This window comes from Gossypium arboreum, chromosome 9, assembly GCF_025698485.1.
Source record: "Gossypium arboreum isolate Shixiya-1 chromosome 9, ASM2569848v2, whole genome shotgun sequence".
In the NCBI taxonomy this organism is placed as follows: Eukaryota; Viridiplantae; Streptophyta; class Magnoliopsida; order Malvales; family Malvaceae; genus Gossypium; species Gossypium arboreum.
This window is the reverse complement of record NC_069078.1, coordinates 15,090,650-15,105,345: the sequence shown is the minus strand read 5'-3', so window position 1 is coordinate 15,105,345 and position 14,696 is coordinate 15,090,650. Positions and strand designations below refer to the sequence as shown.

The 14,696-nt window shown below is 33.8% G+C and overlaps 1 protein-coding gene across 1 annotated transcript; it reads right to left on the bottom strand.

Moving 5' to 3' along the window:
* Positions 1-3,276: 3,276 nt before the first annotated feature.
* On the bottom strand, positions 3,277-9,946 carry LOC108449966 (glycosyltransferase family 92 protein RCOM_0530710). Its single transcript, XM_053018570.1, has 9 exons — positions 9,491-9,946; positions 7,757-9,383; positions 7,657-7,709; positions 4,688-4,985; positions 4,517-4,578; positions 4,327-4,442; positions 4,194-4,243; positions 4,007-4,081; positions 3,277-3,920 (listed from the first exon to the last, which is right to left on the bottom strand). The coding sequence occupies exons 1-9, from the start codon at positions 9,666-9,668 to the stop codon at positions 3,371-3,373; spliced, it is 3,009 nt and encodes a 1,002-aa protein (XP_052874530.1). The 5' UTR covers positions 9,669-9,946; the 3' UTR covers positions 3,277-3,370.
* Positions 9,947-14,696: the final 4,750 nt, after the last annotated feature.

Below are 14,696 nucleotides of genomic sequence, written 5' to 3'. Positions count from 1 at the left end.
TGTTGAAGTACAAGGATTCACAAAAGGATGACAAAACCAGTAGTACTTTGCAGCAGGTGGAGCTTGAAAAGGTTAACGATGATCCAGCTAATATAGAAGGGACAAATGATGAAGAGGTTCCTACCCAAGAACCTCTACAGCAACAAGATTCAATTGCATATAGAAGGCCAAGAAGAGAGATTCGTAAGCCTGCTCGCTTTGATGATATAGTGGCCTATGCACTTCCAATTGCAGATGATGATGTTCCTTCTACTTACACAGAAGCAATAAGTAACCCTGATGGTGTAAAGTGGAAGCAAGCAATGAATGAAGAAATGCAATCTCTTCATAAAAATAAGACCTGGGAGTTGGTGACACTACCCAAGGGAAAGAAGGCAATTGGATGCAAATGGGTATATGCAAAGAAGGAAAGATTTCCTGATAAAAATGAAATTCGATACAAGGCTAGATTGGTAGCAAAGGGTTACGCTCAGAAAGAAGGAATAGACTACAATGAGTATTTTCTCCAGTTGTGAAGCATTCGTCTATTCGGATTTTGCTAGCCTTAGTTGCGCAATATGATCTTGAACTAGTTCAGCTTGATGTGAAGACCGCGTTTTTACACGGTGATTTGGAAGAGGAAATCTATATGACTCACCGGATGGATTCAAGGTTCTTGGAAAAGAAAATTGGGTTTGCAAACCGACAAAGTCGCTTTATGGATTGAAGCAATCTCCGAGGCAGTGGTACAAGCGATTTGATCAGTTCATGAAAGGGCCAAAGGTACACAAGAAGTAAATTTGATCATTGCGTGTATTTTCGAAGCTACAAGAAGGAACTTTCATATACTTGCTCTTATATGTTGATGATATGCTAATAGCATCTAATAGCAGAGTTGAGATTGAAAGATTGAAGACTCAACTCAATCTCGAGTTTGAGATGAAAGATCTAGGAGAAGCTAAAAAGATTATCGGCATGGAAATATGGAGAGATAGAGCTCATGATAGAGTTAGCTTGTCTCGTAAGCGAGATTTGAAGAAGGTACTATGCAGTTTGGCATGAACGAAAGCGACAAAACACGTAAGTACCCCATTGGCTTCTCATTTCAAGCTTTACGCACAACTATCTCCTTCGACGAATACGGAACGAGAATACATGTTGCAAGTTCTGTATTCTAATGCAGTGGGTAGCTTGATGTATGCAATGGTGTGTACAAGACCCGACATTTCACGTACAGTTAGTATAGTGAGCGGTATATGCATAATCTTGGAAAAGGACATTGGCAAGTCGTGAAATGGATTCTACGGTATATTCGTAAGACCGTGGATGTTGGATTCTTGTTCAAGCGTGATAATACACTTAGTAAAGGTGTTATTGGGTACGTTGATTCGACTATGCGGTGATTTGGACAAGCGAAGATCAACCACCGGTTATGTGTTTACACTTGTTGGAGGACCAATAAGTTGAAGTCTACACTACGATCTGCAGTTGCATTGTCAACCACAAGTTTAGTACATGGTCGTAATGAGAGGTCGTAAAGGAGGCTATTTGGTTACAAGGTATGGCTAAAACCTTGGGGTTGGTTCAGAGCATATTAACGTGTATTGTGATAGTCAAAGTGCTATTCATTTAGCAAATAATCAAGTCTAGCATGCACGCATACAAAACATATCGACGCACGATTCCATTTTGTGCGGAAATTATTGAAGAGGGAAAATTTGTCTTCGAAGATCAAGACTACGATAATCCCGCAGATATGATGACCAAGGTGGTAATGACAACCAAGTTCGAACATTGTTTGAACTTGATTAATATCTGCAAGTTTAACAGTTGAAGAAGGCACTATCAAGTATTGTTGTCAAAAGCGAGAAGAATTGTGTGAAGATAAGATTATCGTAATCAAATCTTCAAGGTGGAGATTATTGGAACCCACCATTGTTTGAAAAGTCAAATGGGTGGGCACCAAAGTAGAAAGTAATATTGGTTGGCTAGTTGGGTTAAAAGTTGGCATGGGATAATTGCAATTTTGGTCCCTAATTGTATAGGGACATTGCAAGTTGATCCTTGAACCTCAACTATAAATAGGCCTAACCATTGCTTACTTTCTTCATCCCATAATTGCCATTCTCTACTTAAGGCATTATTCTCTCTCTTTATTTGTAAATTTCACTTGTAATTTTTGGAGTGAAATATATTTGGTAATGCCCGAGGACGTAGGCAAAATTTGCTGAACCTCGTTAAAATTCTGGTGTTCTTTATTATTTATTTTGTATATTTTGTGAATGTGATTGTAGTGATTTATTGTGCTATTAAATTACAATAGAGGGATATTCTGCCTAGAAAAGACTTGGCATTTAAGTGATCTTCGTGATCTACCTCTCTTTCCTGGGAATTGAACTTAGTGTGATTTTTCAGTACAATAATTTTACTCTTTCACACGCTTCCGCACAACAGAGATGATTTTCATTTTTCCCTATTTTCTCTTCATCAACATAGTTGCTCTCATAGGTTTTGTGAAGGTGGGACTTTGTATGAGATATAACAAACACATCAACTATCAATGTACCAATCTCGGTAGTCATAGCCAATAGTCCGACAAACGAAAACTTATCTCAAGGATCTTCACTAAGATAAAGAGGTGTTACGTTTTCAATGGCATCAGGAAGAACATGGATGAAGCCAACAAACAATATCACACTAACGGCAAAAGCTTTGATGATGAAAAAAATGGGTTTTTTTGGGAAAGCCTTGGGAGATCTATCAAAATGGGTTTGATGTCCGGGGAAGTCACTAGTGGTGGTAGAATTGGTGGCTGCTAAGTTTGTTGGGAAGGGAAATAGGATGAAAAGAAAAGAAGAAGAAAGGGGAAAGGGGAAAGAGGAAAGAGGAAAAAATAAGGAAAAATAAAAAACAAAACAAATATTTTTTCAAACACATGGCACAATTAATGTGCCAAGTTAGACACACATTACCAAATAACGGTGCTAAACAGTTAAATGATATTTTTATAATAACGTCTTTGTAAACTTATAAAATTCTGTGGCAAAAATTAAAATTTAATCAAAGTTTAGTGATCTTAAAATAGTAAAATAAAATTTTAATTTTAATTTACAAATCGCATAGGTAAAGTGATAAGATTTTCTATAACCTGAATTCATCTAAATTGACATTTAATCTTAAAATGCATAAGGAAAATTAAGTCATAGGTAGATTCAGATGGTTGAAGAGGAGTATATATTTATATTTATATTAAAAAAATATGTAGGGTAATGAAAATAGATATAAACTCAAGAAGAATTCAAATAATATGGATCATAACATTAGAAAAGAAGCACAAAGCTAAGTTGCATTGGAAGTGCAACAATGGAGAAAGGTTTTCAAAGGAATAATATTATAAAGCGCGGCCTCTATTAATGGCTCTTGATGCCATAGCTCTCAAATTGGCTCTAGCTAAAGCAAGAGGGATCCTCGTTTGCTCATTACCTTCATGCCCACTGCTTCCTCTAAAAGCCTCCATGAATTCTTCTCTTTGCAGCCTTAAAGCTAATGCCGCATCTTCATCTTGGCTTGGTGTCCCTCTCCTCCTCCCGGTACGTACTAACCTCGAAAGATCATTGTCTCGTTGCAGCCTTGCTGATGCTGCATTGTTATCTTGGTTCGGGTCCCCTCGCCTTCTCGTCATGTTGGTATCCGAGTTTACTAGTCGCGAAATATCCTCCCTCTGCAGCCTTGCAGCCAATGCTTGATTTTCAACTCGAGTTCGAGTTCGAGTTCGAGTCGTTCGGGTGCTTCGAGTTCCGCTTTGTGGACTTTGACACTCAAAGGCTTCCTTGCTATTTAAGGCATCAGCAGCAACAGCCTTCCTTGTTTCAACCTCTTTGGGAAACAAAAGCTGTATTGTATTCCAAAGAACTGTGTTCACAGTGCAAGATCTTCCATTACTGCAAAAGAGGAAAAGAAAGTTCATTACAATGATCTCTGTCATTAATGAGGAGCCTAAGGGGTGGCAACTGGAGCTGGTTTTTACCCTATTAGCTGCCGGCACTTTGGGCATCTTTTCCCACATTTATCTGCAGCTGATCTCAAACATTTCTTACAGAAACTACAATCAAAGAGAAAGGAGGTTTCACTTTCATTAAAATGACAAAATCAATATAAAAAAACACAGATTTTGTCTGGTTTTGTTGTATTAAAACATTGGGTTTTTTTTTTACCTATGTCCACAAGGAGTTGTGCTTGGTTCAAAACAGATATCCAAACAAATCTATGAAACCAAGCATATAACATTGTTATTAGTAGAAGATAAACGAAAGTTAACAAATATAGACAAAATCTAAAGATTCTTACTGCACATGAAAGCTCTTCTCTAAGTTTATTCATACAATGAAGAGCTGGCTCATTTGCTTTTGGATTCTTCTCATCCTCCACGACAATTCTTTGTTCCATTGATTCTTTCTCACTCTCTAGGAAACGTCAAATTTTATTCAGGTGTTTGTATTTTATAAATAAAGAAAAGAAAGGTTCCAAAAATAATCACCTTCTCTTGGAACCTCTTGTTCTTCATCGAGATTAAATGGAGTTCTCTGAGCCCTACGTTTCCTGAATTAAAAAAAAAAAAGAATAAAAAACCCATGAACATATAAATAAATTATCAATAATCAAATAAATAAAGGAACAATGAAAAAATTCTAGGATTTATTTAGTTTACCTTCTTGAACTGGTGCATGGCGGTGTGTTGAATATCGAATCGGAGCGTTTCTTTTGTTTAGATTGTTGGCGGTCTGGGGTGTCTTCGACGACGAAACTAGCTATGATGAGGGCTTCTTCGTCCCATCCAGCCATGGCTGCCACGGATTTGAATCTGGGACTAAACAAGTTATCGACATTTTGGCTAGTCTCAGCTTTGTTTGGCTGCTGGGAATCTTCTGGGGCTGGTTTCGCTTCTTCTCTCACCATTTTCTTTTTCTTGGGGAGGAAAAAAAGAAAATGAATGGAAATTCGCTTCCCTTACGGAGGTAATGATACTATTTCCTAACGGTCGAAGTTTTTGAATTTGGTTCCTGAGCTGTTGGCTTTTGCAACGGCTATAATTTTTAACCCCAAAAAATATATAAAGTGGGTTAATTGCAAAGACATCCCTAAACTATGACTCAAAGTTCAAATTAGCCCTATAATTTTAATATATTTTATTTGAATTTTTAAAGTATTTCTACTTTATCAATTAACTCTTTCTATCAGTTTAGTCATTAGCTGGAGGGTTAAATGCTCCTTCGAATTTACCATGACTTTTTTTATTTGTGACATAAAGCATATTTAAATATAGAGAAAAGTATTCAAACCCTTCATGTTAATTAAAAATTCACTTACCCCTAATGAGTAATAAGGTTTAATTATTAAATGAATTTTAAATAAAAAACAAATTTACTTTTTATTAATTATTAATTATTCTATTTATTTTGGTTATTTTCAATTTTATAATTTTCAATTGAAATAAAAAAATATAATTATTTATAAAATTATTTCAATTAGTATTAAATTAAATTATAAATGACATTATATTAAAATATATACAATTTTTTTTAAAGTTACACAATATAAATACAATAAATAAATTCAAATAATATAACTATAATTAATTATTATAAAGTATGATCATATTGATAATAATAATATATTAAGACCTAGACCTAAATAAATCTATACAACACCCAAATATAGCAGATATAAGCTGAAATAAATATAGACTCAAAATACATTCATGGTTTATACAAAGTGAAACTCGACTAGTAATTCTAAAGTTTTCTAAAAAAGAAAGTAAGGCTTCATTATTTGTAAGCTCTTTTTTTTAAATGTTATCAATAATAAATAGATTTATTTTTTTTTCTCTCATACTTTTTTAAATAATTATTTAAGCAAATAAATGTTAGCTATTTAATTTTAATTTAATTGTATTAACTTTGAGATTATTCTTTTCTTTTTATATTTTAATTAATTTATTTTAATTCACACCTTCTAATTAGTAACTAATTAAATTTACATACAAACGATTTAATGAATTCATTTCAATGTTAAAATATACTTGAATTAAATACAAATTCAAAATGTTTAATTTTAATTGAAATCAAATATATATATTTATGAAAAGTACAAATATATTTAATTTTATATCATTTCAATATATAATTAAATTTTATTATTTAATTAAAATTAAAAATAAACGAAATAGAAAATATATATATATAAATAAATAACAACAAAGTTATAATTATCTTTTCATTTAAATTTTGCTTAATAAATATATCCAATGGTCAAGTAAGTGGATATTTTTAAAGTTAAAACAATAGAGGTTAAGTGTATTTTAAGAAATAAATTTCCTTCTTTTAGCAAAAATATTTTTTATCAAATCATAAGGGCTTGGAAATTTATTTTCATCTAACCTAAAAAAAAGTATAAATTGGTATTTTTCAAACTTTCAGGATAAGTGGTTTCAAGGATTTGAATACTTCTTTTGAGGGGTAAATTACATAACTTCGAAACTTTTTCTATATAAACATTTTTTATTCAAATTAGGTCTTGAATTTGAAATTTGTTCACATTTGAGGCTTGAATTTTTTTTTAAGTTATTAAAAACCCTCAAGTTTAGCCACCAAGGTGAGAATAATTATCAAAATAAGACTTAATAAGAGAATAATTGCCAAGTTGAATAAATAACTTGACAAAAAATATTCAAACCTAATATGAGAATAATTGTCTAATCCATGCCTCTGTATAATAACAATTGTCGAATGTCACGGGCCAGAGTTCAAAGCCCGTGACCATCGAACCAAATGCATCCGATGGCGGTCTATTACTTAGATGGGGATCATTTGGCCCACGTGAGCTGGCCCGATTCAAGGAACTATTGGAGAAGCTTGCCGAATTAAAGTCTGGTTGGCCCGATCGGACTGGCCCGTTGCTTGAAGAGATTGAAGGTCTATCTACAAATATGGAAACATGATCTTAGAAGATATGATATTATATTCTTAGAGATTTGGTGGTAGGTAACCTTTAATCTCGTCCGTCGATGTAATTGTATCTTGACCGTCGGTTTTGGGGGAGCTCAAGTATAAATAGAGAGCCTCCCCCTCATTTGTACTCACTCCATTCATTGTTTCATTATTCTTTGTGAATAAGAGAATAGAGAGCATTTACTCAAACACTTTGTGTGCGTTCCTTTCTGTTGTTCTTTTTAAGCTTCTTTTGGCATAAAAAGTCTTCCGCTGTACGAATTGGTGCCTTGGAGGAGTTCTTAAAGAATACTCATTCGAGTAAAGGCTGACTTGGGCGAGTTTGGACGAGCGAATCGCCTAAGGCCGCACGGATTGCGAGACGAAAGGTCTAGCCCCGTGACAAGATTAAGTTTGAAACTTTGACAAAAAAAGAAAATTTACAGACCATTATAAGAAAGTTTTTAAGTTTAAGCTCCGACTTAACCCATTTGTTTAACACATTGACCTAAGTTGAAATTTGATACATATTGTTTGAAATATTACTATATCAAATCCAAACAATCATTTAAGATCTAAATTGATAGTTAGATCAAGAAAATAATTTAATTAATTCTATAAAATTTAACTAAAATATTTTTAAAAAACTCAACACCAATTTAAAATCTAAATCATAACATGAAATTAATACTACAAAACTCTACCAAATAACAATTTGTTATGTACAGAAAATCAATCCAATTTCTACAAAGATTATCATCATAATATGAAGGGTAAAAGAAGTCTATTACAATAATCTATATTCCTTCTCTTGCACTTTACTTGTATTTTTTTCTTCTACAAACCAAGGTCCTGCCTTTTTATTAGATGTAGTCTGCCATGGCAAAAGAGAGTTTTTTGGGTTAGCAAAGTTTTGCAACACCCTATCTTTTAGCCCTGTGTCGGTGACCTCACAAAACCGACTCGACCAATCAACTGGTTCGACGGCTCTAGTCCCTAATCCAGGGGCTCGGTCCTTGGACCCTACGTTTTGCTCATCTTTCCAATCAGCCACGTACGTAGCCACTCTCCTATAGAACTTCTGTTTGAACACTTCCCATACCTGGTATTTGTAGTGGTTTACAACCATCATTCTTCTATCAACATCTATGAATCTAAAATCATCTCTCAAATGGAAATGATGTACAATATTGATTAATGTGGAATTCAATGCTTCTGGCTTCACTATACTCTTGTGCCTCTCCGGCACCACTAGCCGACACGTGTATCCGACCGTCACGCCTTGTTTCGGTATCCGTTTGAGCCCTGACGGTCCAAAACTGTAACATGAGACGCGAATTTCGCCTATTGAAATGTTTCCGAAACTAGTTGTGATTGAGGTTAAATTTGAGATCACATCATGTAAGAATAAGCCTGAAGGCAAGTGCAAAAACTCATCTACATCGATGAACCCGATCCATTCACAAGAACCCTTGGCTCTCAAGGCGCAATGAGAGAAACCTCCTTCTTGGGTCTTGACCCATGGCCAAATGTGCCTCGAGATGTTGTAACCCGCGTTGAATAACGATTCGATGACTTGATCAGTGTCGTCGTCACTGTTGTTATCGTAAATGTACCAACGCTGTACCCCGATTAGGGCATGGTACATGACCCATTCCTTCAAAAACCTCGCTTGGTTACGTGCCATGGTGCAAATGCACGTTTCGTGTGGTTTTCGGGTGGGTAACGGGTCACGACCAGAATCCGACAAGAAACCCAATCGGGCTATGGAAGGTAATGTTCCTCCACCCTTGATCCTAACTGAAACCTTAACAGAGCTATTGACTTTTTTTTTACTATTCAAAACAATTAAAGGCGTTCTGCACCGTACGATCTCTTGAGCAATTGATAAAACCTCTGATCTCAACACAAGTTTTAGCCTGCTAAAATCTTCGCCGTACACGCACTCAAATCTTGATGCGTTGGAGACTCTTTCTGGCCGTAGATTAAGCCCCTTGACAAAAACGACCGTCGTATTATCATTATCGACCAAAGCTTCGTACGCAAGCGAGTCCCAGTGGTGAGTGGGACCAGCTGGAAAGACCCCATTTGACTTTGAACCAACCGTTATAAGTAGTCCACGTGGGCCACTAGGACATCGTACGATCTGCTCACTTAGCTGCTCCGTATCAACACGAGCCGGCGACTGCTTCAGCCAAGGCACGGGTGAGGGGTTATGAACCGAGAGGTACACGCATTCAAGTTCCTCTTTGGTAAATAAACGAGCCGACCGAGGGTATTTTAGGAAAAGTATAACTTGATCGGGGAGCAAAACGGTTTCACGAACAGAGAGTATCTGAGTTACCGGATGTTCGCCAGACACGATGGCGTTTGCGGTTGGAGTTTTGCGTGCGAACTTCAACACAGGCTCGAATCTTGCTGTTTTTTTTTAAAAAAAATAAATAATTCAAAAAATATTAAAAAAAGTAAGCTCCTGATGAATAAAAAAAACCAAAAGAAATAGCTAAAGAAATAGACAAAATTACCTCCAAAAAGAAAGCGAAAGTTAGAGTAGGAGAAGCCATTGAAAAGAACGAAAGTGGAGACTATGAAAGCAGCGAACCAGAAAAATCTGCCCCAGGAATTGATGTAGTTCCGACTACGGAACCTCATTGATTTCCGTCCCCTTGGAAACCAATTGAGAACAACCAAAAACTTTCTCATTCATCTGAGTCGTTTTGGCTCGATTATCGCAGGTTTTTTAAATCCAAATTTTATATTTGTTCGTTTGGATTTTCTTTCGAGTACTCAAAAACTGAAAAGAAAATTTAGGGGAAAATAAAAGAAATTAAAAAGAGAGAAAATTTAAGTGCTGCTATCAAAATCATGCTTTGATGTTTCGACCGTTCGTGTCGGTTTATATTCGGTCGTTACTTTTTCCTCCGTTTCCGCGGTGATGATCCTCTGTGTTTAGAGGTTCATCTTGTTTTTTCACCTCTTTGGCTGTTCTCCAATAAGATTCTGCCACGTCATCATTACCTCATGATGAAAAGGGTTTTTTATTTACTACATTTAATCGTGGCCTTGTTGATTTTGGGATTAATTGTTTTTTTCAGTAACTTAAGGAATAATCCAAACAGGTAAATTATTTCATTTAGAATATTAACCTTTAAAGGATTGAGATTTTCTTATTTACAGTAATGTTGTAACTTTTAATGGAATTAATTATAAGTATTTTTTAGCTTTGGTTTTATCGCTCTATTAAATATATTATATTAATATATAAAGCATTTTCTTGCTGAAAATATTTGATCTCCATGAATTTAGAAAGTATTATAAAATGGGAATGAATTCAAACAAGTATGGTCGATACCTATTTTTAAAAATAAATAATTCTTGTTCTCTTATCACTTAATTATTATTTTTATAATTTCATATCACTTCTGAGTTAATTTGAATAAAAAAAGAAGAGGAAGAAGACAAAGTTGTCTTGAATTTTATTTTAATTATTTTAAGGATAAATTATTGATTTGGGTAAACAAGTTTGAGAAATGTTTAGAGAAACGAAGATATTGAATTTAAGGCACATGGGTGGAAACTAGAAAGGAATGATTATCAACGATGAACTGGTATACTGAATGAGTGAAAGACTTCATCTAGCCGCTAATCAACAGCCACGTGGGTGTATTCGGAAAGCTTAGATATGCATAATGTAGCAAATTAGCTACCTTTCGTGTTCATTATGCAAACTCAAATGCCTCCATGATTGGAGTAAGGGGACCACTGTTCTCAAAGTGAGACCCATGATCTCAGAACTTGCCACATCACCCATGAGTTAAGTTTGACACGTTTGAGTCCTTGAAAATCAATACTCTTAAAAAGTAGGAACAGTAAGGAATGGAATTTTTCCTTTCCGTTTCAAAAGAAATAAATTTATTTATTTATTTACTTAAATTGAATTTATCATTATGATTTTTAATTTTAGTTTTTATTTTTATACTATGTTTAAAATTATTTATAGTTTCTTCTCTTTAACTTTTAAATAAAAGGATAATACGTTTCAACACACTTAAATTATTCATATGTTATTATTTCAATTTCTTGAGTGATTTGAGAATTTAAAGAATTGGAATCGAGAAATGCATGTTAAATGTACTTATAATGGTATTTAATTTTTGAAAACAGAATTTCCAAAAATTGTTTAAGAGAAGATATTTAAATAAAATTTTATTTTCTTTTTACTTGAAACCTTGATATAGATTTAAACTACAACCTTCTCATAAAGATCCAATAAAAAGAAAAGAAATGTCAAAAGAATTATTTTTGTTTTTTAACAGTTTGAGAAATGAAAATTTAACTGCCTTTAAGCTCTTCTAAAAATAATGTTCGTTTTTGAATTTTAAAGAATTAAAAACATAAAAAATAAAAACAAAATGATTTATAACTTTAACAATTTAAAAATACATTATTTCAAAATATATTAAAATCCACTTTTCAAAATGATTAAACGTTAACATCCAAATGCTTCTTCATATTTCATTTTAAATACTACCTACTTCCTACTAAATTGGTCACATATTAAATTGGTCACATATTAAAATTTAATGGTAAAAGAATTTCAACATAGAACTCTTACTTTTTAAATTTATTATGTATAAAAGATTGAGAAAATATAGCTTACAAATTCATTGAGTAGATTTAAAATACATTTTATAAAATTTAATTAATTAAAATAATCAAAATTAAATTTAAAAATTAAGCTAAAAATAGGTTTTTTACATATAAAATACAACAAAATTAAATACTTAAATAGTATGCCAATACCATTTTTACCAAAATGGTATGTTTGCAATAGTATAAAGGGGTGGAGGGAGAGAGATGGGTGATATCTATTTTTATCTGACACAATGATTGACACGTCATTACAAAATGATATGTTTTTAAAAAAATATATTTTTTAAGGATGGAAGGAGAGAGATGGGCGATACCAGTATTAAAAAAATTAGAAATATGGTTTTATAAAATAATAAATTTAATTTAAAAATGTAATAATAAAATAATGTGTTGGGTGTTGGTAATTAATGGGGAACTGAATGCCATCGGGACTTGGTGCATGGGGGTGAAAGGCTAACTATCGGCGGCACCAATGTTGGTGAAGGGCTGACTATAGGTGACACCGCCAGTTGATGTGACCATTCGGTCACGGTACCCTAAGCCCAAATAAGATGTGTCTTTTTTTAATTTATGCATTCAAGTCCTAATGGTGGTCTATACATCGTGTCAATGGTGTGGCCTATTTGTTGGATGAACATATTATGCCATACTTGGACGCATCTGGATTCGAGTCGGCAGTATTAGTCCACATGTTTGATTTGAAGTAAGACTTGATCTCCGCGTTGGTCGAGCGGTGGCACCTAGAGACCCACGCTTTTCATTTTCCATGTGGGGAATGCATTATCACTTTGGAAGATGTTACACTGCAATTGAGGCTCCCCATCGACGATTTTGCGATCATGGGTTTTAGTACATTGTCCGAGCTAGAGACCCTTTGTTTTGACTTAATAGGGCACTTGCTCGATAATGGTGAGGATAAATTAACGACTTTGAGATTTTCATGGTTGAAGGAGAATTTTGAGTATTTACATATAGATGGAGTACTTCTCCGAGTATCGGGAGGTCATATACGCTTCCCATTTATCGATAGTTGATCGAGACACACGTCGAGGCCTGGGTAATTTGACCATATTGAGTTAACCGTCTCTACCAGGTTGGTGGTCATTTGACCATATCGAGTCCAATCATCAAAACTTTGAGCCCATTGCCACGGCTCCATGATATCCAACCAGCCTAAAAAAGGAGTATTTGATTCACCTTGCATGTCACCTATGACAACCCTAATTTGACCCTAGTCGGAATGTGGTTTCAAGACCACAAAACCGAGTCATAAAATTTATTAAAAATTAATTTTCATATCTTCTATGTGTGATAGTGCATGTGTGAAAAATTTGATGTTTTAATTTAGTCATATGAATGTGAATTTCACTTGAAAGGACTTAGTTGAGAAACTTAGAATATGTTAGGTAAATGTGTGAGGACCAAATAATTTCAAAGTATGAAAGTTTGGGTTTGCATGTCAAAATGCCCAATATGCATTAAGTGGCCGGCCAAGTAATAATGTCCCTCTACTAAGTTTAATTTAATTAAAATATTATATTGATAAGTGATTAAAACATCATAAATAATATAAATAAAAAATAAAAAGATGAGTAAAAGAAGAAATTGAAACATAAGTGTTCATCTTCTTCTTCTTGCAAAACCAAACAAAAGGAAAGAAAAGAGAAATTACACTAAGGCAATTCGCACCTTCATTTGCTAGTTGGAGGTAAGTTTTGAAGTGATTTTGAAATCTTTTATATGTTTAAGTTAATTGTTAAATGCATTTCTTGGCCATGTCAAGAAAATCAAATTTCTATGGTGGTTTGGGCACTAGGCCGTGTATCAAGATGTTGGAATTAGAGGTTGTTTTCATGTTGTATTGAATAAGTAGATGTTAGAATGAGGTTAAACTTGTTGAATTGTTAGTTGGGTAATACTTTGTGCATTCGGCCATATGGGGTTTAAATGGAATGTTCATTTTATTTTTACTTTATTGTATGAGAAATGGTTCAAATAAGTGTTAAGGCCGAATGAGTCATGGTAGATAAGTTAAAGTGCAAAATTCATGTTTATGGGGTAATTTGAGCAATTGACTAAGACATGGATGAATGAATAAGATTGATATTTTTATGTTTTAAGAGTGAAAGGCATAATGAAAATTGAGTAAGTTTAACGTGCATATTTTAGTTTAAGTGTTATGGAGAATTTGGCTAAGATAGTTTGGTATGTGTGTTTGCCAAATTTAAATTAAGATTGTTTGAGTGACTTAATTTATGTATTGGAAGTTTATTTGAGTGATTAAAATGGGCATTAAGATGTTGAACTCATGAAATTAGAAGTATATGAGCTTGATAGTATTTAAATGAATACTAACCGAAAATGAGCTTAGCTAATTAATTGACAAATTATTGAGTATTGAAAAATTTGGAAATGTGAGTTGCCGAAATTGATCTTGTATATTATCGAATTAATGGAATAGATGAGAAGTATGTTTGGATATGCATTAAGTTTAAAGGTTAAATTTTAAATTATGTGTGGGCAAATGTCGAATGGGGTCTTGAAGGAATAAAAAAAATGGTTCAATAAATTTGATGATCGGTTTTAGTTATTAGATGATAAATCTTGAATATTTAAATGTTATATTGTTATGGCTTGGTTAATATTAGATGGAATACTGAATTTGTGTGTGTGTCTATGAGGAATGAATATAAATTGGGGCTACGATGATTGAATTATTTTATTTGCTTAGTTGGAGCTCAAGATCAAAGAGAGCCAAGTTCGGCCAAAGGGAAAGCGAAAGCAGTTGAGTAGCCGATCGGAGTTGTTCATCCTACTAAAAAGTAAGTCCTTAAGTAATTTAAGCTATGGTTAACATTCCACATAAATGACACAAAATAAGTTGGATAAGAAACCATGGTATGTATGAGTTTTTGAAAATCGAATGTGAAAATATTGACCTACCTATGATATTGTGGTAGCTATAGATAAGAAAATACAGCACTATGTGTGCAAGGCTATGTGGCACTATGTGTGCGAGATTACATGGCACTATGTGTGCGAGATTACATGGCACTATGTGTGCAAGAAAACGTGGCA

Excerpts from the sequence above, each read along its gene's own strand:
- LOC108449966 (XM_053018570.1), bottom strand. The coding sequence starts at position 9,668 with ATGAGAAAGTTTTTGGTTGTTCTCAATTGGTTTCCAAGGGGACGGAAA. Across the intron at positions 4,579-4,687 it reads CCATGCACCAGTTCAAGAAG|GAAACGTAGGGCTCAGAGAA; the intron begins GTAAACTAAATA and ends TTTTTAATTCAG. Across the intron at positions 4,443-4,516 it reads ACAAGAGGTTCCAAGAGAAG|AGAGTGAGAAAGAATCAATG; the intron begins GTGATTATTTTT and ends GACGTTTCCTAG.